The sequence below is a fragment of the Gamsiella multidivaricata genome (genome assembly GCF_025024155.1).
Source record: "Gamsiella multidivaricata strain RSA 2152 chromosome Unknown BC939scaffold_112, whole genome shotgun sequence".
Lineage (NCBI taxonomy): Eukaryota > Fungi > Mortierellomycota > Mortierellomycetes > Mortierellales > Mortierellaceae > Gamsiella > Gamsiella multidivaricata.
The window spans coordinates 1-21,864 of record NW_026251820.1 but is presented as its reverse complement, the minus strand read 5'-3'; the positions used below and the strand labels follow the sequence as shown (position 1 = coordinate 21,864).

Here is a 21,864-nt window from a genome sequence, read left to right as displayed (position 1 = left end):
ACCCACTTTGAACTCGCTGTTACTTGCCCGCTTTCTCTTTGCCAGAACTATGCTCAACATGTTCACCCGCTGGTTCATTTTCTTCGTCGTGTTCGTCGTTTTTACCCAGATCATTCCCGACTCCGTCTACTGGCGCCACGTTCCAGGCTATGATCGTCTGCTGGTCCAGTTTCTCGTCGAAACCGTCATCCTTGCATGCTTTCAAAGAATCGAGTGGGGAGGGGCGGGCGGCGTTGGATATGGGTTTCGTGGGCGTATGGAACACCACTTTCTCCCACTCTAAATATGCCTCTACCTGCTTTGAATCCCCCCTTGACTGCATCTTCTCCTTGTGAGAACCGCTGACAGTATTCATGTCTGCTTTTTCTTGAGAACATCCTGAGCGTACAAGTGAAGATGCACCTGTGACCAGAAACCATTAGAAACTCTGGAGACATCATACCATGTCGCATAAAGTACAGCCCTCTCTCCTCTTACCACTAAGTTCCATAGCACATATACGCTCTCATCCAAGAAAAGATCCAGATCTGCTACGGACTCTGGGAGGACGATGGCAGGCCCGCATTTTCCAAACACATAAATATCCTCATACGACATCAGCCTCGAGACCAGTGCCGTTGATCCCATTGATGATATAAAATTTAAGCATCTTTCTCTTGGAGCTGTGTATCAAGTCTTAGCCTGCATCCATACCTTGTATGTTGAGCGTAGGTGGACTGCTCACTCCGAGGTGCTCCAGCTGCAGAAAGATGCTCTTGGCAATTTTGCTGTTTTTTCTGAGCTGAACGGCTGCTTCTATCCATGGGCATCCTTGCCGCTTTGCCTCGAAGTTTCCCACCTCCAGCCCATCTACTCTCAGCAGGCAGTCGCATTTTCGGGCTTCCTTTCCGACTTCAAACACCTCGGCCAGGGCAGACTTCGACACAGCGGTTGCAGTTGATCCAGTTTCTCCTCTATACAGTGCCACAGATCAAGTCAAGCACGTGGAGTTAAAAACAATACAACCAACAATAAACACAAAAACAAAACAAAAACAAAAACAAAAACAACAACAACAACAACAACAGCAACAACAACAACATACAGATGCAGGCGCAGCGGTGTACCAAGAGGTAGGCCTGCCTCGATGACATTGACCCAGTAATGGACGCTGTCAGCTTCGGAGGGTACAATACCGCCGACAATAGGCGTCAGGACGTGCTTGATGCTACACAATAATAGCATATTCGTTATTATTAAAAAAGAGAAAGAAAACGAAAAGAAAAAGAAAAAAGCGAGGGAGTACCACTTACATTACTTGCATCATTGCTATGAATCTCATGATTGCTGAGTCTGGCGACTCATCCCGCTGCAGGGCGTATGTCTGACGCAACATCTCCTATGCCGATCCAGCGGAATCCTCCTTCAGTGCCGTGACGATGCGGGAGAGCTGTTCTGGATATACTTGAAGCTGCGGCAACTCAAAAATGGCATGTGCTTCCGACGTAAATCCCATGCCAAAAAGACCATTCGCATGCCGTGAGTAGAGGTTCCATATTCCCGACATGGCGGTGCTGTATAAAGAATGAACATGAATAAGGAAGTTATCATAAATCTTATTCACGGCGGTTTGCGATGCACAAATATCAACTTACAATGCACCTTTGAACTGTATACACCTGAATTTGTCAAACCCATCTTTCTTCTTTAGCTCCTGGACTTGCTCCAAGTTCTCTAGAGCTATCCTGAAGAGCGTTCGACGTTTGCTGCTCCCGACCACATCCATCTCGAAATCTTCCTCCGTCAACAAGTTGACAGGCCAATCAGAGTGCTAAAGTAATATTAAAAACACAAAGAAGCTGAGTACACATGTGCATCCGTCTGACAAGGCTCAAGTGAAGACATACCATGAGAAGAGCGTGGCTCATCAGAGTGGACCAAGGTTCTCGGATTTTCATTTTGACTGTGGCGGCGATAGTTTTGGAGGGCCTCTTTTGAATGGGACCTTTAAGTGAAGTTCGAGTCGCCCTTTTTTGGAATTTGGCGAACCTACGGCGTACAAATATCGGTGATGAGTAAACTACAGAATGGTGACCTTCACATGCGCCCTCAAGGAAGGGTACATTTATGACATATATGAGACAAAATTAACTTGAATGCAAAAAGTAGGCGAAAACTCATTTACAAGATCAGTGGCACATGTTCACATACCAAGGTTATCAGTTGCGACTCCAGAGGTGATGCTCTCGATGGTTGTATTCTTGGCCTCTTCATTGTACGGCGTCGAACGTCCAAAGGAAGGCGAGGAGTACCCAGCATCTTGCTGCTCGACGATATTCTTCTGACGAGAGAGATAATAAAGATCTGTCGTTGTTTCCACAAGTATTATGAATCGGAACAAGGCAGAGACCATCTGAAGCTTCTAACGGATATCCAGCTTTCAGTGGGCAAGAAAAGTGTCATTAAGGAGAAAGATATGTGCGAGTCGATTGAATTGAATCTTGCAATGTCCCTCAAATCCTCCAAGAATTCGTCCAGTTGCACTATCGGGCGTTTGGCAAGAAAGTTTTCGGCGCTCCAGCTCGCAATTGGGACTGAGGTGAAGTAGTGGTGAACCTTCAGTTTCTCTGGGCATGTAAATTGTACAGTCTTGCCATCATAGGGAATCTGCTTGGTAGTGTCGCGAGGCATGGTGTTAATGTACTTGTTTGTGATAGGAATGCGAAGACCAAATTTGAGAAATGAAAATTAGATTGTGCTGACATCCGTGCCCCAAATGGAACCAGGATGGACACTCTATGCTCGGTCGGTCACGTAAAACATTTCCGTCAACAAAAGGTGACGCAATATAGAGATGACACTACATCTGAACAGGACCAGCAATTGTTCTCCTAACATAGACGCGGCCAGCGGCGAATGCATCCAGGTATAGTATAAGTCTCCAATGTCTGCGGCCAGTGGCGAGATATTGGAGCAATCGGTTCAGTTGTATGTCCCTTTTGTTCAATGGCTTCGTAGAGGTGTCATGGATTCTCGATTTGAGACAACTCAGGCTGCTGAATCCTATCTCTTCACTCGCTTGGCGGCCAGAAGCGTAGCGAGAAGATCCCAAGTCTGGCACCTCTGCAGAGACCCTTCAGCTTGCGCTACTAATACATCGAAACGCATCCGAGTTCGTGCTACCTGCCACCCCACCCGTTGAAGTATGGCAAAAAAGACTCTATGATAGAGGTACGTACATCAACTCATCCAATAGTTTCATCCTTTTTATCTTCTCTCCAGCTTTTATAAATGACTGGTTATTTTGGCTACAGGAACCCTATTCATCGACAGAAAAAATCCTCGTCAGCAGCAACGACATTTCTTCGCGAAATAAACACTGCGCCTATATTATATGTCACCAGAAGTCGTACAAGGCTAGACAGATCATGAACAAGCTTTATGGCGACAACTCCGGCAGATCGCTTTGCAAGTACGACGAAGATAATAAGGGCCGCTACACAAAACCCCCTTAGCAGCGAGCCTTTGAACCAGCACCCACCATTAAACGGTCTCTGTTTTCCACGCAGGTACTAGTCGCTTCATACTATGCCATATATCCCTGCGAACTTTTACTGCTATTCCTTCTGACTTTGATGTCTATTGATAGGCGAAAAATGGCCTCTGTTGCACCCTGGCTCTTATCAATTTCATCGCAAACCAGCACCCATCTCCTACATCCACATGTATCATCAGCAGCATCAAGGTGGATACATCTTCAGTACGTATTAATTGTGTTAATTCACTCTACCAATTCAAAACTCGCTGATATTCATTTTCCATTTATAATAACACCTTCTAAAAGGCTGTAGCGGAAAATAATCTGCTTCTGCAGAGCCTTCATCACTGCCTCCTGTGCAATCGTAAAGACAACAACGGTACGCAAGACGACAGCAATTGGACTCGCCATGACAACGGGATCAACTTTGGCGCAACTGGGAATCATATCGTGCTCATAATGCCCTTTGATCATTGCGCTTGGGAACTCGACTCCCTAGAACCAAAGGGACCTAAATGTTTGGGCCCAGAAGGTGACAATTGGACCGAAGTAGCTCAAAAAAGACTCGAAAGGTGGAGGTATGCGGCAACGGAAGCAAAAGTTCATAATGACGTGCATATAATCGAACGATCCTGCGAAGCCCACTGATCTCGCGATGGGAACAAGTATCTAAGGAGACAAGAGAGAATATGTCGACGTTTCATCTGGTTTATTATTGCCTAGGATTTCTGCCAAGTCCACTCACATCTCCCGGTTCGCGCCTGTGAGGTTTGACACTTGTAACGACCGGTGGATAGTTTACAGTGAAATCAGCAGTCGTGGGTATGAGCAAAGGAACCGTGATAACGCCAGGAGCTTCAGGAGGAGCGGCAGTAATGGCAGGAATGACAATCGCGGTAAAAAATAGAACAGCAGACAGGATCTACATTCCAGATCAGAGACTGTGTTCGTATGGAGCAAGAGTCGAGAGTTAGGGCAGCGAGACAGACGCAAGAAACTGGAGCTGGAGAGCAGATGCAGAATATAAACTGTCAGTTCATAGGAATAGATCACATCCACTTAATATTCAGGCTACATTTGCGACGTTATATTGCGGCGGCTAGATTTGGAGGGCTAACTGTGCGCTCAATTTCTGACATGAGCGCTAGACGATCACACATGGAGATTTCTATTGCGAGAGATAATTCATATAAAATAATGGCCATACGATCGACTGAACTAAAATTTATTAATGTAAAAATATAAGTGTTCTGGCACTTTTTGACGCGGACTCTATCAAGAGTGCATTGGAAAATGAAGGGTAATGCCATCATGAGATGAGTACACTAGGCAGTGTAAAATGTGGAGGCCAATCATCCACGCGCAGAATTAGTAATGCATGCGCATCAATATGCATGTAAAAAAAGAAAAAAGGTCGCGCACTCTCTCCTTCTCGTGCCACACAATGAATAGTACTACATATCATATCCTGACATCATTGAGTACAGCCATGCATCTTTATATATTCAAGAATGAAGAAAGATCAAGATCCTTGGGAAAGATTTCAGCAAAGTTGCTCACTCCGATATTGATCACAACTTGTCGCATGCCTTCGCCTTCAAATTTGAGATCTGGTCGTGCGGGCAACTCGGAAGTCCACTTGGCGGGGTATGCGATAATCATGCTGAAATATGTCCTCCGGGCAGAAATTACGATTTTTGAGATGTGGCTCCACACACCGCACCGATTAGGTATTTATTTGTATTAAATATAATCATGAGCTGGAGGTACACTTGTTAGACTAAATATACAGTGAACTCTGGTGAAATATGCGGCAATTTTTTCGGAAGAGACTGTGCTGAGGGCACTGTTCCGTTCCTCTTTCGAAAAGTCCTGATGAAGCTTCAGTTGCACGAACACGGGAAAAACTCGGCCATCGATCCTAATGAAAAAAACCATGTCTGGTCCGGAGGGTTTGGATTTTGGGTGCGACGGCCTTATTGTCCTGGATGGACTTATGGTTGACGTAGGCGTCCATAAACTCCTCCATCGACATATCAGAAATGCATTGCTCAAGTCCTGGTTCCTTCCAGTCGACAATTCCGACATTTCCAACGAGAGCAACACACATTTCGGAGATTGGCAGCTCACGCGGCCACTCGGATAGAGGACGCATCTTGAATGTTCCGCTGAAAACACTCATCATCATGTGTTCGAAAGTCCATTCGTAAACAATTTATTCGAGATTGCTGTGGAAAAAAACTGGAGGCAGGGAGGGCGCTTGACCCTGACGTGCCACTCGCAAACGCGTCGAAGGTGGCATCGGAAAGGTAATCATAGAGGATCAGGAGGAATAAGAACATGTATATTAGCGACGTTCAAAATAAGACTATCCTGGCATGCAGAGAAATGAAATCAAGAGCTGGTGGTAATCGATCAAGAGAGAGGCGCGACTATTTAAACTAAAAGAAGCACTATCGGACACCACGAGACACCACCGTCATTCTGCCTTGTCATCCGGCAAGAACAAGACGGCTATGGGGAAACCCCAAGAAGCGTGGGGCGGCTGATCCTATCACCTCCACCAATCGGCAACATGGACAACGGCCAACAGGCATACCTTGATCGGGCTGATGGAAAGGACATCGGCATCATAGGGTTCGTGAGGAACAGCACCGTTGTCCTCGAGGCAGCAGACTTCGACAAGCTGTGGCGGTCAATAGTGATGCCGTACCTTCTGAATCACAATTCAAAAAACAAAGTCGACAATGGAATGCGACTTCGCAAAGCTGTCAAGGAAAAGAGGCTGGAAAAATTTGAAAACGCGATCAAGTTTGTAAGTCTAACCTCTAACACTTTTTTTGCTGTCTCGCCCTTGTTTGGTTCATCTCATGCCTCATTCTTTTCTACGTTACCATCGTCTCTTAGCATGAACACACAGAAGTGCTATTGCCCGGCGTGTCAGAGCAAGCGAGAGCCACTTCCAACGTGTACACAGAGCAGTATGCAGCGTTTGTCGCTTCGGGTACATGTATGACAGTGCCGTTGTCCCCGTGAAAGCGTGTCTCCATCTGTATCGAGGAAGCAACGACCCTTTCTGATATCATTTTTATTGAACCCTTGATAACACCAAAATATCGTTATCAAACACATCTACATCATCCTCGAGGAAAAAAAGACGCTCCAAAGAGATTGTCAGCAGAGTCATCAGCAGCATAGCCACCGCCACGCTCCAGTTCTCAAGCACAGTCTGTATCGTCTTCCACATCAAACGAATTATCGCCGGAATTGCCCACGACTACGACATGTCTAGCGACCACGGCACCAGCAGCGAGTGATTCGACTTTCATTGAGGACGACGAACTAGCAAATCCTCTAGCCAATATAGGCAATTCACACCACACCGTGTGTGAGGTGCATACATCGCTACCTTGCACAAAATGATATCCAAAGATGCGCGTGATAACTCTAACCTTGATTCATTGGCTCATAATGGATGGTCAAAGACTTCTGCATAGCCTGCAGGTTTCAAGTGTATCAGAAGGCTTGCGTGCAAGCATTAACCGACAAGCAAATCACTAAGTCTGACATTGCGGACGCGATGTAGGTGCGGATCTATATTCTTCGTTGTCGGTCTTTTGTATTCTTTGGTCTCACTGCAGTCCTTGTCTCTACTAATGTAGGGCAATTATGGGTGTATTTGTTCCGTTTGTTCCAACATCACGAATGATCAAGTCTTTCGGACGTGGAGCCTTGTGCTACATATTCAGCTTCAGCCGAGTCCAGTGTACTTTATTACCATATAAATCCATCACCTCTGAAACTTAATTTAGAGTTGATTAATAGATAACGTGCAGATGTGTGTTTGTGGAGCCACATCTCTTTCTCACTTATCTCAAGAACCACAATACATTTCACCTTGGAACAACTGATCACACAGGTGATCTTTCTCGAGCCCACCATTGATGATGTAGCAGTGCTGAAAGCAGTGAGGGTATGTGAATTGTCCTGCATTTATGCAATGAGGCTCATCCACCGAACCAAACCTAACCTTTCTCGCATTTGTATATAGCTTCGGATCAATAACGACAAAGACGGAGCGTGCAAAGCCCTTCGTTCACTGGATAGAAAAACTCGGATCATGTTCGAGTCGCTGTAAGTCTTGTATAACCATTCGCTCATTTGACATTTGTTGTTGAAGAGGCCATCTTTTTAAATATTGTTTTCCTCACATAGTATGATTCAGGACCCGAGGGTCTATTCGTATTAAACTAAAAATCGGAAAAGGCGGTAATCGTCGCGTTTTAGCACGGATTCTGACTTAGAAGCGTTCAGCCATAATCCAACGGATGATAACCTCGGGCTATTGCCTGCTCAGGTAGGCCGAATTACCAATTACCCGAATGAACGGTTCCTCTCGTACTAAGCTCAATTACTATTGCAACAGCATTTCATCAATAGAATAAAACTAACCTGTCTCACGACGGTCTAAACCCAGCTCACGTTCCCTATTAGGGGGTGAACAATCCAACGCCTACTGAATTCTGCTTCAGTATGATAGGAAGAGCCGACATCGAAGGATCAAAAAGCAACGTCGCTATGAACGCTTGCCTGCCATAAGCCAGTTACAGACGAAGGAGAACACAGTGCAATTATTGACGGTGATGCTAACCAGCCCTGCCTCGCCTTGCAGGGTATTGAGGATGACCCAAATACATGGGATAAGACGTTCTGTGCAAGTAGAGGAAGTCTTCGTTTTTATAAACAAATCAACGCTACTGCCACAAGAATTGGCTCCGCCACGGGATCGGATTAAGGCACAAACCATAGACGCGAAAATCAAGTGTGGTTACCTTATTGTGAGTCCTAACGTATGAGCCCGCTTCTACCAGCATTGTTCTCTTAACACACAATCATGCACCAAGGGAATGAAGCAGCACCGAATGCTGCCAAGTCGCTCTAAATCGGTTATTTTATTTCACAAGTATTCCAAACCAACCAAAAAATCGGCACCCCAGGGCATCCCCCAACCCTTCACTCCTGCTTTCTTCCAGCACGTCCTAGGGATGCCCAGATCCGTCAGGAACAATTCGCCCGTTGTTGATCTGGACCGACATCCAGCCTTGGGTGCTCCTAAACAAAGCGTCCATTTGGGTCGCACACAAAACTTTGTCTTGTCCCCTTGGCCTGTCGTCCCGTTCACACCGCTGGGCATATCCAGGCTGAGCACCGGCGCCTTGTTGTCATTCGCCCAGTCCATCAGGTCGCATACCGTTTCACGCTCATCAGAGTCGACAATGTCCCGAACTGTTAACTGATAGCCGAGCATTCCATCCATAATCAGGTCGACAGGGGAGGATGCCTGTGGCAGCTCGGCGATTGTGTGGATCAACTCTCCACCAGCGGATAGGAACGACCTCGACTGAGATGCGACCAGCTGATAGAACAAAATAAAATGTCGGAAAGGTCAATACAAGCCTCCAGAGGTGAATATGAAGGGCGACTTTTTACGCATTGGTTGTGATACATCGACTTACCGGAAGGAGTTGCCCTCCGAGATTCGAGCCTGCAACGAATGCTAGCGCGACGCACCCATGATTCGAGAGATGCCGTGCAGCGCAGAGAGCATACGCCCCTGTGCGATTGTTTCCTGCGAGAATGACCACCAAAGGTGCAGAGTTGTGGTTGTTGGGTTGGATCCTTCTCGACCCTCCCAAAGCCTGCAGACACATCATGGCTGCACCTCGACCGCCATTTTCGATCATCTGTTCCTCGCTTAAGCCCATCTCCATGGCTGACAGCCTCTCGACCTCCTGCATCTGAAGCGACGTTACAGCTGGACAAGCAACCCCTGAAAGCGTCTGAATCCTGACAGTGCGTTTCTTGCCGCCGCCTCCGCCATTGCTGCTACACCCATCGCCGTTCCCTTTTGCGGATGAAGAAGGCAAACCTAGAGTTGTAGCACCAGTTGCACCTCCATTTGACCTGATCTTCAGCCCTGGTGTCGCTGCTGCGGCTCCCATGGCCTTTGTCATTGTAGAGGATTCGTCTACGCTGCTGCTGTTCCACGAGTCATCGTCATCGCTATCATCAACTTCATCCTCCTCGCTTTGGCCTGATCCATGAGCACTGCCCTTGCTGTTAACTCCCCTATAAGTAGGCGGCTTTGGTGCTGGATCAAGAACATTCTCAGTCGGCCTTAGTTTCCTCAGCATGAGGCTTTCCTCCATAGCCCGTGCTCTGTTCGGATTTCGATTCAAATTGACCAGCAAAGATTCAGGCGCTGTTTCGTCAGCTTCCTATAAAGTAGTGGCAGAAAAATGGAGATTCTTGATAAGTAACACTAAATCAGAATACGCACAAAAAAAAAAAGCAAAGAACCAACGCACCCGTATCTCTGCAAAGACTGCAGCTTTATCGAACAGTCCCAAGTTGTGCTGGAAGTCAAAGTCTTCGTCCTTGAAGTCATCTGTGTCGCCCTGCGCCCATTCATGCACTACTTCCTTGTATCTTCGTGAGGATCGTTTGCCTGGAATTGGAGAGCAACCATACCAATATTAGATGTGACAATGAACTAGTTGATGGTTGTCCTTCTCTGGAACAAATCGTTTACCTGTTACAGTTTTGTGTGTTGGTCCTGGAGAACCATAATCTGACAGGTTGTTATTGCTGTTGTAGTTGTTGCTGTTGGCGTGATTATTGTTATGCGTGGCCCTGCGCGCCCTTCTTGGTCCCCGACTCACAGATTCGGTGGCACTCGATTCTGCCACATTCAGATTGTCACGGCTCTGATGATGTGCCTTGCTGGTTTTCGTTGCGCCCATTTCCTGTACAAATAGTTGTCTTCGTTAGCTGATAAAAATCCAGCGATGATAACAATCCATTCCTTATCGAAAACTGAAAGAGAATTACCTTGGCTAATGCTTCTGGCCCATTTGGCGGCGGCTGTGGTTTTGTTGGAGAGGCGCTTGACTTGTACTAAAAAAGGCGTTGAGTTGAAAAAGGAGAGATGAAGTTGAGTGATCGGCACTATTATTTCGAGGACTAAACGATCGATAAAGGTCATGGCTGCTCCATACGGAAATAATGGCTGGATCATGGTAGGGTAAACTGCTGCTACCGGCAGCGACAATAGCTGGGTCATGAAATGACCTACTACCACTGCTGGTAACGCTAATGGAGGTCGCACTTGGCTGCAAATGGGCTGGCAATGGCATGGCTGATGGCCCCATCGTGCCTCCGTGCTTGGTAGTCGTTGTGGAGGGCATAATAGACGGGCGAGATGGTGAGGCTGATCCATAGGACAATGAATTAACTGGAGACTGATTAGGGAGCACTTGGAGGTCTTTAATGTCTCCTCCAGGTACACTGAACGAGGACATGACTTTAATCGTGTTATCGTGGACAAGCTGGACCATGACTGCGAGAACGATCCAGGCAGGCAAAGAACACGTTGAAAAGGTCAGTTCATGTTCCTTGTGCTAGTCAATGGTCCAATGTAGGCAAAACGACAATGACATACCGTCCTGTAGCATAAGTCGCTGTGTGATCGGATCGACGTCGGCGACATGGCCCTTTAAGGACGTGCCATTGGTCAAGAGTACTTTGACGCTGAGGCCAATGAATGCAGAAGCCATTGCTGTCCGATGTGGTATCGATAATCCTTGCTTCTGTTCGTCCTGACGTTAAAACGCGCTGATTGGTGTTGGTAAAAGCAGGTGGGATGGTTCAGGGGAGAATGCTCGCAAGTTCAAGAAACTACAGGCGAGAAGGGCTTCGAGCAGTGAGCGAGCGTAAGCCACTCATGCTGATCTGCCTCTTCTTCGCCTTCGCTTCTCCTCACCTTCGAACGATCAAATTTCTTTGGACATGGGTGGAAACAAACGCAAGGCAGGAAAGGGACAGGATGGCAATGGGAAAAAGTCCAAGACGGATGTCCACAAGATCGGGAAGTACCTCCCGGGTGGATTCCCTATCGATCCCAAGATGAAGGGCGTTATGGTCACTTGCGCCAGAGGCAAGGAAATTCAAGCGGGCAAAGAAGCCTGTGATCTGCTATCAGAGGTAAAGGGCTGGGCATCATGGAGTTTTATGTTGCCAATTCTCACGCAATAACTCACCAGAGACAAGGCTCCTATGACACTCGCTGACAACGTTAAAGAATCAACGTTAAGCAGGATAGTACAGGTGCTAGGCTAATCGAATGGAATCAATATCCTCTAATTCTTCTCAGTACGCAGAGAAACTTTACGGACCACAGTTTAACGACGATGCTGAGGAAGGCGATGCTGAGGAATCAATTGAGGATGCCATCGCTCGTGAAGTCGCTCAAGCAAAGAAGACGAAGGGAGGCAAGAATTTTTTACCATTGTCGACAGGCACAGACTGCGGTAGGGACCATGCTACATACTGCCTGTCATAACTGTAATTAACCTATGGTCAACTGGTGCACATACTCATGGACTATTCTTGATTGGTACACGTTAACAGTTATCTTCATTCGTGCCATGGGAATCCAACCATCCGTACTCTGTCACCATGTATTGGCTGATCTTCAAAAGTTGGGCAGCAAGCGGACGAGGTATGCTTTCATCTCTTTGAAAGATAACGTGCTGAAACGTTTCTTTATATGCTCTACGCACGAAGGTTTACTTAATATTGTGATTTGTAGGTACTGCCAGCGTTTTATCCCTGTGGAAGAGACAAGCTATGCTAATATGGACGATATTCGTGTGATGTCTGCACGCATCTTGGCTCCGTACTTCCATGCAGAAAACCAGGAATCCACAACGGTGAGCATCAAATATGGACCATATCATACATAGAGGTTCTAATGATCAAGGAGTTATCGCGACTGGTCTCTAATGATCGTATCTGATTCTGAACGCGCACAGTTCAAGGTGATCCCCAAGATCCGGCATAATGACAAGGTTGATCGCGAGATCTTAGTCCGAGAGTTGGCCAGCACAGTCGGCCAGGGTCAAAAGCATAGAGTGGATCTGACCAATCCTAAATATGTGATTCTCGCCGAGGTGATCAAGGTATGTCTATTGCTATTTTTTACTCCTTCTTGAACATTCGTCAGCATTATGAGAGGCGCTGCTCTTATAGTTGCTGCTTTGTCTTCGTTCTCTATGCTTTAGAGTATCTGCTTTATGAGTGTGGTTATGGATTACGACGCCCTCAAAAAGTACAACATCCAAACTATCTTTGAGTCAGCTCAAACTCAAGACAGTGAAGCGACCAAGAAGGAGCAGGTGGAGGCGAAGAAGGAGGAGAAGGAGGAGAAGGAGGAGGCGACCAAGGAAGAAACGGTGGGGACGGCTGTCACCGCAGGTGGTTCTGCGCAAGAAAACACAAGTATCGAATCGACTGTAGCCCCATCGACGACCGAAGATCAAGAGTTCTCCAGTGTTGGCATGTCAAAAGCCCAATAAGCATGCATATCATTATTCTCTGTTAAATAAGATCGCATTTTTCATCTCGTATCCTATATCATTCATTACGAATAATGTCAGAGAGTGGCAGTAACAAGGCTGTGTGTATGCGTTTCAATATCACACCGCGTATCCTTTGAAAACACAGCAGCAGCAGCGAATTTGAGTGGACTCAGAGAGCTGTGTGTCTGCATTCGCCTGGGGCATTTATGCACACAGGTACCGTACGAGATACCTCGTGGAGATGGTGAAGCTGATGTACTCAGGATGCTGCGCCGATTGGTGGCAATACCAGCTCTTTTGTCTGATGTCAACTAACCGTATTTCTTCTGTTTGCTCCCCATGAACTCATGTATCCCGGCTGACCAGCCGACCGACCAGCCGGTGGACTCATGTTGGCCCTTGCCGTCATCATTGGCATCAGTCTAGGTACAGGGCGGCCAAGGAAGGTTAACCAACCTAAAAAAAAAATGCGATGTGATGTGCATATGGGCGTGTGCGGCTCCCATTTTGATCCGGTCGGTTGGATGTTCGGCTCGCTTCTCGCTTCTGTTACACATGTACACATGGAATTGATGAGAGCTATTGACGATTGGTCTCGGCAGGCTACACAAGAGCTGTCTGGGCAGCCAGAGAAAAACATCGCCCGCGCGCAGTCCACATGTGGCATAGCTCGCCACTGCCCCATTGACGAATATAACATGCCAAAGCTATATTGTAGAGGACCAAAACGCACAGATCGGATCAAACGCATTCCTTTTGAAAGACATACGAAAATCAGTGGCGGTAAATTTAGTGTTCTTCCTCAGCCTTGACCTGGGATAACCTAACCGTTTCCTACCTCAGTGCAGGCGAAAGCATCTTGGGACTGGTTTGAGCAGGTACCAGTGCAGGCGAAGGCACCTTGGGACTGGTTCGAGCAGGTACCAGTGCCGGTGCAGTACATCACGATGATCTTTATGAGTAGACTATAATGCAAATTGATTCGGATATCGAGGTAAGGTTCATTTGGGGTAGGAAACATTACTGAGGACGGGCTCTTCCTGACTGCTCAACTCTCGTGCGGACGGGCGCAGGTAAATTATGGTGCACAGTGGAGGGAGAGAATGGAGCGCAATTATAGGTTATGTAGGCCGTGGAGAGTGGGTGGAGAAAGGAGCAGTGCAGGGGTTTTTTTATTCAGTCAAAATTCTCCTTCCATTGAGACACGCATTCAGCGCGACACATGTCAACCCAAAGAAAACCAAGGCGGGCATAAGGTACATGGGGGGTACATGCGCAAAACACTTAAAACGAGGCATCATTCCCTCATTCATTTTTCCCTCCACATCCACTCCCATCTCTCTTTATCTCTTTCGTTCTCGCTTTCTTTCGTAATTAGTCTGTGAATTTCTCTCTGTTTCGTCCACGGGCCTCTACAACAAACCATCTCCCCTCTCCACTCCACTCCACTCCACTCCACTCCACTCCATTCCACGTTATAACACCTTCATCTGTATCACCCCTTTGCATCCACCCACACATACCCACCGCCAGCTCCACCCACCTTAGATCCATTATATAACATACGCCATGGGTGTATTCGGAGAAAAACATACCTCACTTACTCGTGAACAGAAGCGTCAATTGATCCACCAGGCTGACACCCACAAGCTGCGACCTACTGAAGTCTGCGATTGGGTCCAGGCAACATGGGGACTTCGGATCGCCAGGGTCACTGTTTACTCGATTCTTCACAAGCAGCGCGCGTCCTTGATGGCTGGCCACAAGGACCTCTACCAAACCATGCAGAACACTCTCAGCGGATCACCAAATTCACAGGCAGCAGATTCTCAGTCTTCGCAACTCTTTACAAACGACGCTTGCCTTGATCGGAACAAGGACACTGGACGCGTCAACAAATACCGGGCCAGTCCAAACAAAAACAAGAACAAGAACAAGGACAATGGCGCCGCCCCCAAAGTCGACACTAACAAGCGCGGCCGAAGCAACAGTGTGATGAGTGATCGGTCATCCTCCCCAGGATCATTGAATGCATCCGCCGATGGTGCAGGTGAAGGTATGTTAAATCCAACGAATATACCTGCGAATTCCGCCTCCTTCGTCTCCACACACATACGACCCAGAGTACCAATCCATCGCGATGATGAGGATAATTGTGCAAATTGCCTCTGCAGTATTGGGGAGAGCATTTTTGCCCTCTCCACATCGGAATTGGATTCAACCTTCTCGTCAATGACAACTTTGTTGGTTTAAGATTCAGGACTGCAAAACTTTATTTTACTGAATACTCGCTTCAGCAAGCCGGTGGTCACCTGCCAGCCTCGGCTCGCTTCGGTTCCGCTTCGGTTCCTGCCAATTGCTCATCTAACATACTAACCGACTATTCTGTCTGTGCTACAAAGTAGGCGCGAGATGGGAGGGGCAGCTCAAGCGCGTGCGAGAACCCGCCTCGGTTGAGCTCGACCGAGCCATGGTTGAGTTTCTCAAGAGCCCTGCCAGTGTTGACAGTCAGGGTCGTCGCCTCAATGATGCCGAGCTGCAGTCGCACGCTCTTCGGCTAGCACAGTCCATCCCCAGCGCAAAGCGAATGCGTTGCTCCTTTGGCTGGCTGCGACACTTCAAGAGGAGACTTGGCGTCCAATGGGCTGCAGATAAACTCGGACGGTACCGCTGGATCGTCGAGATGGATCGCCAGCAGGAGCAGAGACAATCTATCTGCTCTAAGAGTGGGTCGCCTTCGCTCTCGGATTTAACATCGCTGCGTGAGACTGAGATCAAGCAGGAACAAGGCGCAAATGGACGTCATGGATCTGCAGCAGTATCAACCGAGGACGATGAAGAGGAGTATCACTCGACGTATGAATTTGGATCTGATGGTCGCGAGGCTACACCAGCCACACCTTCACCCAGGAAGCAATCCAAGACGAACAGCAATGTTACATCGAACCTGTTCAACGACAGTAGCATCCTCAGCATCCAGCCAGCACTCTCTCAACCCCAGCCTGCCGCCCAGCGGCAGCAGGTCCACCCATCGTCTCAAGGCATCATCAGCCCATATCCTAACCTGTTCGGCTCTCTCCCTCCGCTCCATATACCCGGCAACACTGCTTCAATGGGAACGATTTCGCCTCTTGCAACCACTTTGGATTCCAAGTTGACGTCGTCTGCCTTTGTGGCACCGACCGCACCGACTTCAAGTTCAGCCTTTGGAATGAGTGTCGATGGCAAGATGCGCAAGGTCCCTACAAAGGAGGAGGCGTACGAGATGCTCCAGAGTTTGCTTATGTATTACGAGCAGGACCACTCCTACATTGGCGAGCAACAGACCTTGCTCCTTCCTCGATGGATCCATCAGCAGCGTCAGATCATGCAGCAGACCCAGGAAACAGAGGCCAAGATGATGTGGATGCGCCAACAACAACAGCTGTCCATGTATCAGTCCTTTCACCAGCAGCTTTTGTTCCCTTTCCAGTCCATGGATTCCCAGTCAATGGCAACTGATGCTCATAACTCTTACCACCGCTACAGCCCTTCCTTCTCCTCGACGGCTTCTAATGCATCATCGACTCTATCCCCTTCAATGTCGCCCATGTCTCCAGTGCCTCCTCTGACTCCACAGAGCCCGGTCATGAATCCCTTTAGTCTGGGATTTGGTGCGGGAGTGGTAACAGGACTAAACGATCCATTCATGTCTGCAAAAACGGATTCGGCCTTCTCATCGACCCTGACCGGCCTTGAGCAGCAGATGCTGAGCGATACGTCGCTCTTGTACTCGTCGACACTCTCGCGATAGAATTGAACTTGAACACACTGATGTATTCCTTGTATCATATTGTAAAATAATCGAAAGAATAAACAGATCTTTCCACCATAATCTACGTTTATTTTTATTTTTTTTATCATGAACATTGCTTCTTTTTTTTTCAATATGAATTGGACTTAAAAGCTTTATTAGTAATGGTACGTTGGTTCAAGGGGAAATAAGTGGTCAGGAAATGAAGCTTTTACCTGGCAGAGCTCTTGGGGTTCTCGGGCGATTTGGCCCATGTTATGGCGGCCCGCCTGAATCCCCCCTTGTGCTCGAGCTCTGGTATCTCGGCTTTGATACGAGCAGGCTCAGCTTTCATAAAATTGTTGTACTGTAGGCATCTAACTTCAAGAAGTGTCTGGGCTTCTTGGTGGCGTCTCCGCTGGGGTTCTTGATGACACCTCAGTTGGCCATGGCTGTTGGTATGTATCTGAGTATGCTTTTTTTGGTCGCAGGTTTGATGGAGGTGGTTTCGGCAGTGATCCGGTTTGGCTAGTGAGGGAGTGATGAGTTGGGATGAAGAAAGAGAAGAGAAGAGAGAGAAGAAAGAGAAGAAAGAGAAGAAAGAGGAAAGAGATGAAGGAGGGGGGGGGAAGATCATGAACATCGCAAATCGCCTCTTTTTTTTTACGAGGAGGTACACACTTTATTTGGAAGAACTGTAGTTATCCCTGGAGAGGCAGATCAGTCGGGGCCTAGGTATGTGCGGCTGGAGAATCGTTGACCATGGCTGCTCTCCGCTAAGGAGCATCGGTGGAACGGTTGTTCGGGTCCACACGGCTAGTCATTGAAGGGATCGCGTGTGCACCGACGAGATTTGCCTCGGCCGCATAGGCGTTGTCGTGAGCGCTGCTTGGACCGCCATACTGGTGGTGCATTTGTTCAGCACCGGTGTGGTGTTGGTCATGACCGTGTGGCGGTGGTGATAGTGGTGGTGCAGCGTGCCCGAGATCTTGTCCTTGATCTTTTCTGCAAAGCTGTGTTTGCGATCGGCGGCTGTGGCTGTGGGGGCATGCAGTGCAAATCTTTATAATAACTCGTTGTGATTCAACCAGGAATTAGATTTTCGGAGGTTCATATTACAAATGGAGTGTGGTTAAGAAAGGGTGAGAGGTCTATTCGTAAGAGTTCCAGCATGGTGATGAGGGAAACATCAGGAGGCTTTCACCCATATCCAAGAGGAGAGGAAACAAATGAGGATGCGCTGCGGGTGGCGGAATCGGTAAAGGTCAACGTATTGCGAACGGGCAGACTTAATCGTCGCGTTTGGATGATTCAGCAGGAGTAGACGTGTCCACGCGCTCAGACATGTTGGAGAGCGTTCACTTATGTTCTGGGAATAGAGTCTGCAGTCTAGGGTCTAGGGATTGAGGAAGATGATGCGCCAGCAGCATGTCCCGGCCGTTTACATGCAAATTGTGCGGGGGAATAAATTTGGCCAAATATTTCTTTTGAATTGATTTCTTATTCTGGGGAACAAAAAAATGGTGGAATATGTGGCTTGGTGAGTTTTTGAATTGAATTTCTATTCTAAAACTATTGGTGCTGGCACTTATTGGCGGGGACTCCTACTCTTACTACATCCGCTGTAATATCAGAGGGCGAGAACAATACGATGGAGGCTTCTGCCTATTCAATCTCGCTTCTCCGTGCAATTGGCATTCAAGGAAAAGATCGCGTTGTGCTTGAATGGTCTTTATTCGCTATAGTACAATGCTCGATAATGTTTACAATGATAACGCAAGCGTTCTCTCTTTCAATGGGAAAGAATGGGGTCCTGTTTTTACTCTGGAGGCTGGATCCCGCCAAGCCCCTCCAGCATGATGTGCGCACTCTTGGAGTACGCGTTCCAGATTTCTGCAATAAGCACCGTTCGCTGGTTTTGGTCGTTCACTTGGGCCAGTTTTTCGTTGAGTTGTTCGAGGGAATCATTCAGTTTTTCCTGATGAGAACATCAATAAACAGTATGATTAGAGAGCGATAAAAACAGGCCAAGTGGATGCAGATTTGGTTAATGCTAATCGTCGAGAAAAAGAAGGAAGAGACACTCACGACATTGAGGGCGATTCGGTTGAGGAGAGCAGCTTGCTGTTCTTGGTGTGGATTCATGGCGGGCTGCGTGTGTTTGTGATGAAGTCTGCTGTAGCGCAGCAGTCCTTGCAAATTTGCAATGTGCTCGACCAACCTAACCAAACAGCCACAGTACAGAGCAGCTCCATGAACATTGCAAATTCATTATTATCCCTTCCTCCGATTTTGGGCATTGTTAACGATCCAGTTGTCTAGAATAAAATAGCAATAGCTTGCACACTTGAATAAATGAATGCCATCATTATTATTGCTATTCTCCAGGGTACAAGGTAGCATACCAACTGTCTGGAATAAAAAAAAAACGTACCTCGCGTCGTTGCTTTTTTGAAGCGTGCTTGTTTGCTCATGGATGATATATCTCCAGTTGAGGATGACGAGAGCTCTGATGGCGATAAACAGGAAGGCAAGGTGTCATTTATGAAGGGACACATCCAAACTTGGTGGAGTTTGTTTCTCCGTGTGTTGTCAGAGCTGCGTCCTGTTTTCTGTCGAGTGTCGAAGCTAGGCGACTTTCATCTTGTGCTCTGAGGCTGCCATTCTTTCACCTCTATGGGGCAATTCAAATTCAAAGACGCACCCTACGCGGAATATCAAGTTTGATCCTCGGAGATGGCCCACGAACTTGCATCGGAGAAGTATGGGGAGTTTTTCCGACTACTGTCTATCGGAGACAGGGTCGAGATTAAGGCGGATCCCCTCAGGAACCAGATTACATATGGCATGGAAATAATGACCATGAACCGATTGTTGGAGGACAACTCAAACACGTACGGCCAAGCTCCACTCGATGGATACATGAAGAGGGCCTTTGCAAATCACAAGGCTAGGAAGCAAGCAGCTGCCGAAGGCACGGAGCCTCCCTACCGCCTGACTTCCCAAGTGGTGACAGCCTCAAAGAGCACTGCACCATCAGTAACATGATGAGAGCAGACAGGGTCCAGCTCCACCTAATGGCATTTGACATACGACGACGTTGGCAGTCATCCAAAACTAAGACGCGGATCCCGGAGATTACGTCGCGATTTTCTAGCAAAGGATCTCTTGCAAAGGCCTTCGATCAAGACCTCCGGGGCGTTGTGGTTGTTGGGGTGGATTCCGGCGAAGCAATTCCGGCATGGTTTTATGCGCTGGGCTCCGGAATCAAGAACCTGCCTATCAAACGCCCCGCCCTCTACAGCCCTAGCTTGTCATTCAGAGTCGCGCTGGAGGCCAAAAAGCGCGAACGGGTCCGTGTCATGATCGAAGACGGACAAGGAGGGATGGTATACATGCGAGACACTTAGCATATCGGAATTGAAGGCCTCCCTACCGTCGTCGCCGTTCATAAGTATAGAAGAACACCAGCACGGCCGCCGACAGTTCAACTATGTCCTACAATCACTTCTCGATTTTTACGGATCCCACTCGAAGGAAAAAAAAAAAAAAAAAAAAAAAAAAAAAAAGCTGTGGGAGCTCAAAAAGACGAACCGGGTTGAGAAGGATTATGCTGTGCATGGGGGACTGCGAACCGTTGACCCACAAGGAGGGATGCATACTGGGCCAACGAGACTGGCGATGTTTGTATATGGGTCAGGAAAGTTCAACACCCATACCAGGCTGGCATCGCTACACGAGAGCTTCAAGAGGTATTTTTTCCACAAGATATGTTGTTATAAACATATTCATTGCGGTTTGCTTGTTTTCACTCCAGTATCAATACTGATGCCATGTCTCCGCATGCCACTGCACCACATAGGCAAACACCCTCGGGTACACCGTCGTTTGTTCGGATGAGTATCTCACATCATTGAAGTGCTCAAGCTGTGTACGACAAAACAAGGATCGAAGAATGGCAAAGCCAGCGAATTAGAGGCTCTTGTGTCTCGAGGATGGGTACCAGAGACAGCAAGGCAGGGACTGCGTGGGCGCCCAGAATTTGGTTAATATTGGTCTCGAGTGGATCAGTAGCCTGTCTCGCTCAGAGCGCCTCCACCGGCTGCAACAAGGATAACTGTACTGGCCGTATAAGTTAAAATTTACCCTAGATGGTTGTCTCTCTTTCCAGACGGGACGGTCTAAGGGATAGCGGAAAATTTTCCTATATGATGGAGGAAGTGGTTACTCTAGGCTTGTCTGGCCAAGGTATGGAAGAAGGTCAATCCCGCCTGTATCCGTAACTGCATCGCCCATGTCCCAGCCATGCCTCCAGAGCGCAAGAAACGTCTACATAACCTTGGTGTCATTACGCTTTTTTTTTTTTTTTACACGACAATCTCTCGGACTTTATTTATGATCGTACGAGGGAACTATTTCTTGGTGGTCAGAATGCGTCCTGTTTGTCCCTGAGTGGTGGTAGAGATCGGCCCGTTTGGTGTGGTTTGATTTAACCCGGTCCATATAATCCCGCGTATCCTCACAAGTCTTTTTCATGGTCTTCCTGTACTTCTCCTGTGGTGGGCGCACTCTGAATGGCTTGATTCGGTATATTCGACTGTGGTCTCGATCCGGCATATATGTCTTGTCCTACGATTCGCTCGATGCGGTCTCCAAGTGTTTTTGTTCGATTTTACCTTGGTGTCATTACGCTTGATGGAGTAACACGCCTTCAACAGGAGCTCGAACAAGAATACGCGAGCATCATGGACATCATCTCCAAGCAAAAGGACTTTTACGTCCTCAACAATTTCAGTATGTGCGACAGCGATGGACCTTCAGAGTCGACCCATGAAGCTGCAATAAGTATCATAAGCAGCGAAGAGTTCAAGCACGTTTTCAAGCAGCACCAGGATAGCGATGATCTGGATAATGATTATGTGGCTTCACCGAAGCGGAAGGTGAACAGAGTCCTTTTTACTTTCTGCTTTCGTAACATTACATAAGTTGAGAAAGAGACCGTCCGACATGTCTGCTAGCTGGAGGACCATCGATGAAGCAACATCCATGTTCCGTAAATGCCACAACCCCGTATCTATCGAATCTATGCGCGTGATTTTTCACCTGGCTTCCGACGCGGAAACCGCTCTGGACCGAATACAATTACTGGCGCATAA

The 21,864-nt window shown here is 47.6% G+C and overlaps 9 protein-coding genes across 9 annotated transcripts; 6 read left to right on the top strand and 3 right to left on the bottom strand.

The window, feature by feature from the left end:
* Window positions 1-19: 19 nt before the first annotated feature.
* On the bottom strand, window positions 20-2,245 carry BC939DRAFT_497123 (uncharacterized protein; the record flags this gene model as incomplete). The annotated part of the gene is made up of 6 exons (XM_051559709.1): window positions 2,191-2,245; window positions 1,887-2,028; window positions 1,635-1,810; window positions 1,085-1,207; window positions 694-953; window positions 20-402 (listed from the first exon to the last, which is right to left on the bottom strand). The coding sequence occupies exons 2-6, from the start codon at window positions 1,935-1,937 to the stop codon at window positions 20-22; spliced, it is 993 nt and encodes a 330-aa protein (XP_051406866.1). The 5' UTR covers window positions 1,938-2,028; window positions 2,191-2,245.
* Window positions 2,246-6,092: 3,847 nt separating this feature from the next.
* BC939DRAFT_481704 (uncharacterized protein) lies at window positions 6,093-6,834 on the top strand (the record flags this gene model as incomplete). Its single annotated transcript, XM_051559051.1, has 3 exons — window positions 6,093-6,332; window positions 6,425-6,521; window positions 6,686-6,834. The coding sequence occupies 3 exons, from the start codon at window positions 6,093-6,095 to the stop codon at window positions 6,832-6,834; spliced, it is 486 nt and encodes a 161-aa protein (XP_051406865.1).
* Window positions 6,835-8,474: 1,640 nt separating this feature from the next.
* On the bottom strand, window positions 8,475-11,133 carry BC939DRAFT_507948 (YjeF N-terminal domain-containing protein; the record flags this gene model as incomplete). Its single annotated transcript, XM_051560949.1, has 7 exons — window positions 8,475-8,933; window positions 9,034-9,795; window positions 9,886-10,025; window positions 10,110-10,323; window positions 10,409-10,474; window positions 10,576-10,916; window positions 11,019-11,133. The coding sequence occupies 7 exons, from the start codon at window positions 11,131-11,133 to the stop codon at window positions 8,475-8,477; spliced, it is 2,097 nt and encodes a 698-aa protein (XP_051406864.1).
* A 189-nt stretch (window positions 11,134-11,322) lies between these two features.
* Window positions 11,323-12,847, top strand: BC939DRAFT_467743 (uncharacterized protein). The gene is made up of 5 exons (XM_051557832.1): window positions 11,323-11,560; window positions 11,730-11,886; window positions 11,987-12,077; window positions 12,168-12,288; window positions 12,391-12,847. Exons 1-5 carry the CDS (start codon window positions 11,366-11,368, stop codon window positions 12,568-12,570), a joined length of 744 nt encoding a protein of 247 aa, XP_051406863.1. The 5' UTR covers window positions 11,323-11,365; the 3' UTR covers window positions 12,571-12,847.
* Window positions 12,848-16,211: 3,364 nt separating this feature from the next.
* BC939DRAFT_467739 (uncharacterized protein) lies at window positions 16,212-16,731 on the top strand (the record flags this gene model as incomplete). Its single annotated transcript, XM_051557831.1, has 1 exon — window positions 16,212-16,731. Exon 1 carries the CDS (start codon window positions 16,220-16,222, stop codon window positions 16,727-16,729), a length of 510 nt encoding a protein of 169 aa, XP_051406862.1. The 5' UTR covers window positions 16,212-16,219.
* A 1,688-nt stretch (window positions 16,732-18,419) lies between these two features.
* On the bottom strand, window positions 18,420-18,968 carry BC939DRAFT_467738 (DASH complex subunit Dad4). The gene is made up of 2 exons (XM_051557830.1): window positions 18,797-18,968; window positions 18,420-18,686 (listed from the first exon to the last, which is right to left on the bottom strand). The coding sequence occupies exons 1-2, from the start codon at window positions 18,851-18,853 to the stop codon at window positions 18,528-18,530; spliced, it is 216 nt and encodes a 71-aa protein (XP_051406861.1). The 5' UTR covers window positions 18,854-18,968; the 3' UTR covers window positions 18,420-18,527.
* A 476-nt stretch (window positions 18,969-19,444) lies between these two features.
* BC939DRAFT_507944 (uncharacterized protein) lies at window positions 19,445-20,118 on the top strand (the record flags this gene model as incomplete). Its single annotated transcript, XM_051560948.1, has 2 exons — window positions 19,445-19,747; window positions 19,816-20,118. The coding sequence occupies 2 exons, from the start codon at window positions 19,445-19,447 to the stop codon at window positions 20,116-20,118; spliced, it is 606 nt and encodes a 201-aa protein (XP_051406860.1).
* A 192-nt stretch (window positions 20,119-20,310) lies between these two features.
* On the top strand, window positions 20,311-20,649 carry BC939DRAFT_467737 (uncharacterized protein; the record flags this gene model as incomplete). Its single annotated transcript, XM_051557829.1, has 2 exons — window positions 20,311-20,458; window positions 20,570-20,649. Coding segments are annotated over exons 1-2 (179 nt in total), but the record flags the coding sequence as incomplete, so codon positions are not given.
* Window positions 20,650-21,327: 678 nt separating this feature from the next.
* Window positions 21,328-21,693, top strand: BC939DRAFT_481700 (uncharacterized protein; the record flags this gene model as incomplete). The annotated part of the gene is made up of 1 exon (XM_051559050.1): window positions 21,328-21,693. One exon carries the CDS (start codon window positions 21,328-21,330, stop codon window positions 21,691-21,693), a length of 366 nt encoding a protein of 121 aa, XP_051406858.1.
* Window positions 21,694-21,864: the final 171 nt, after the last annotated feature.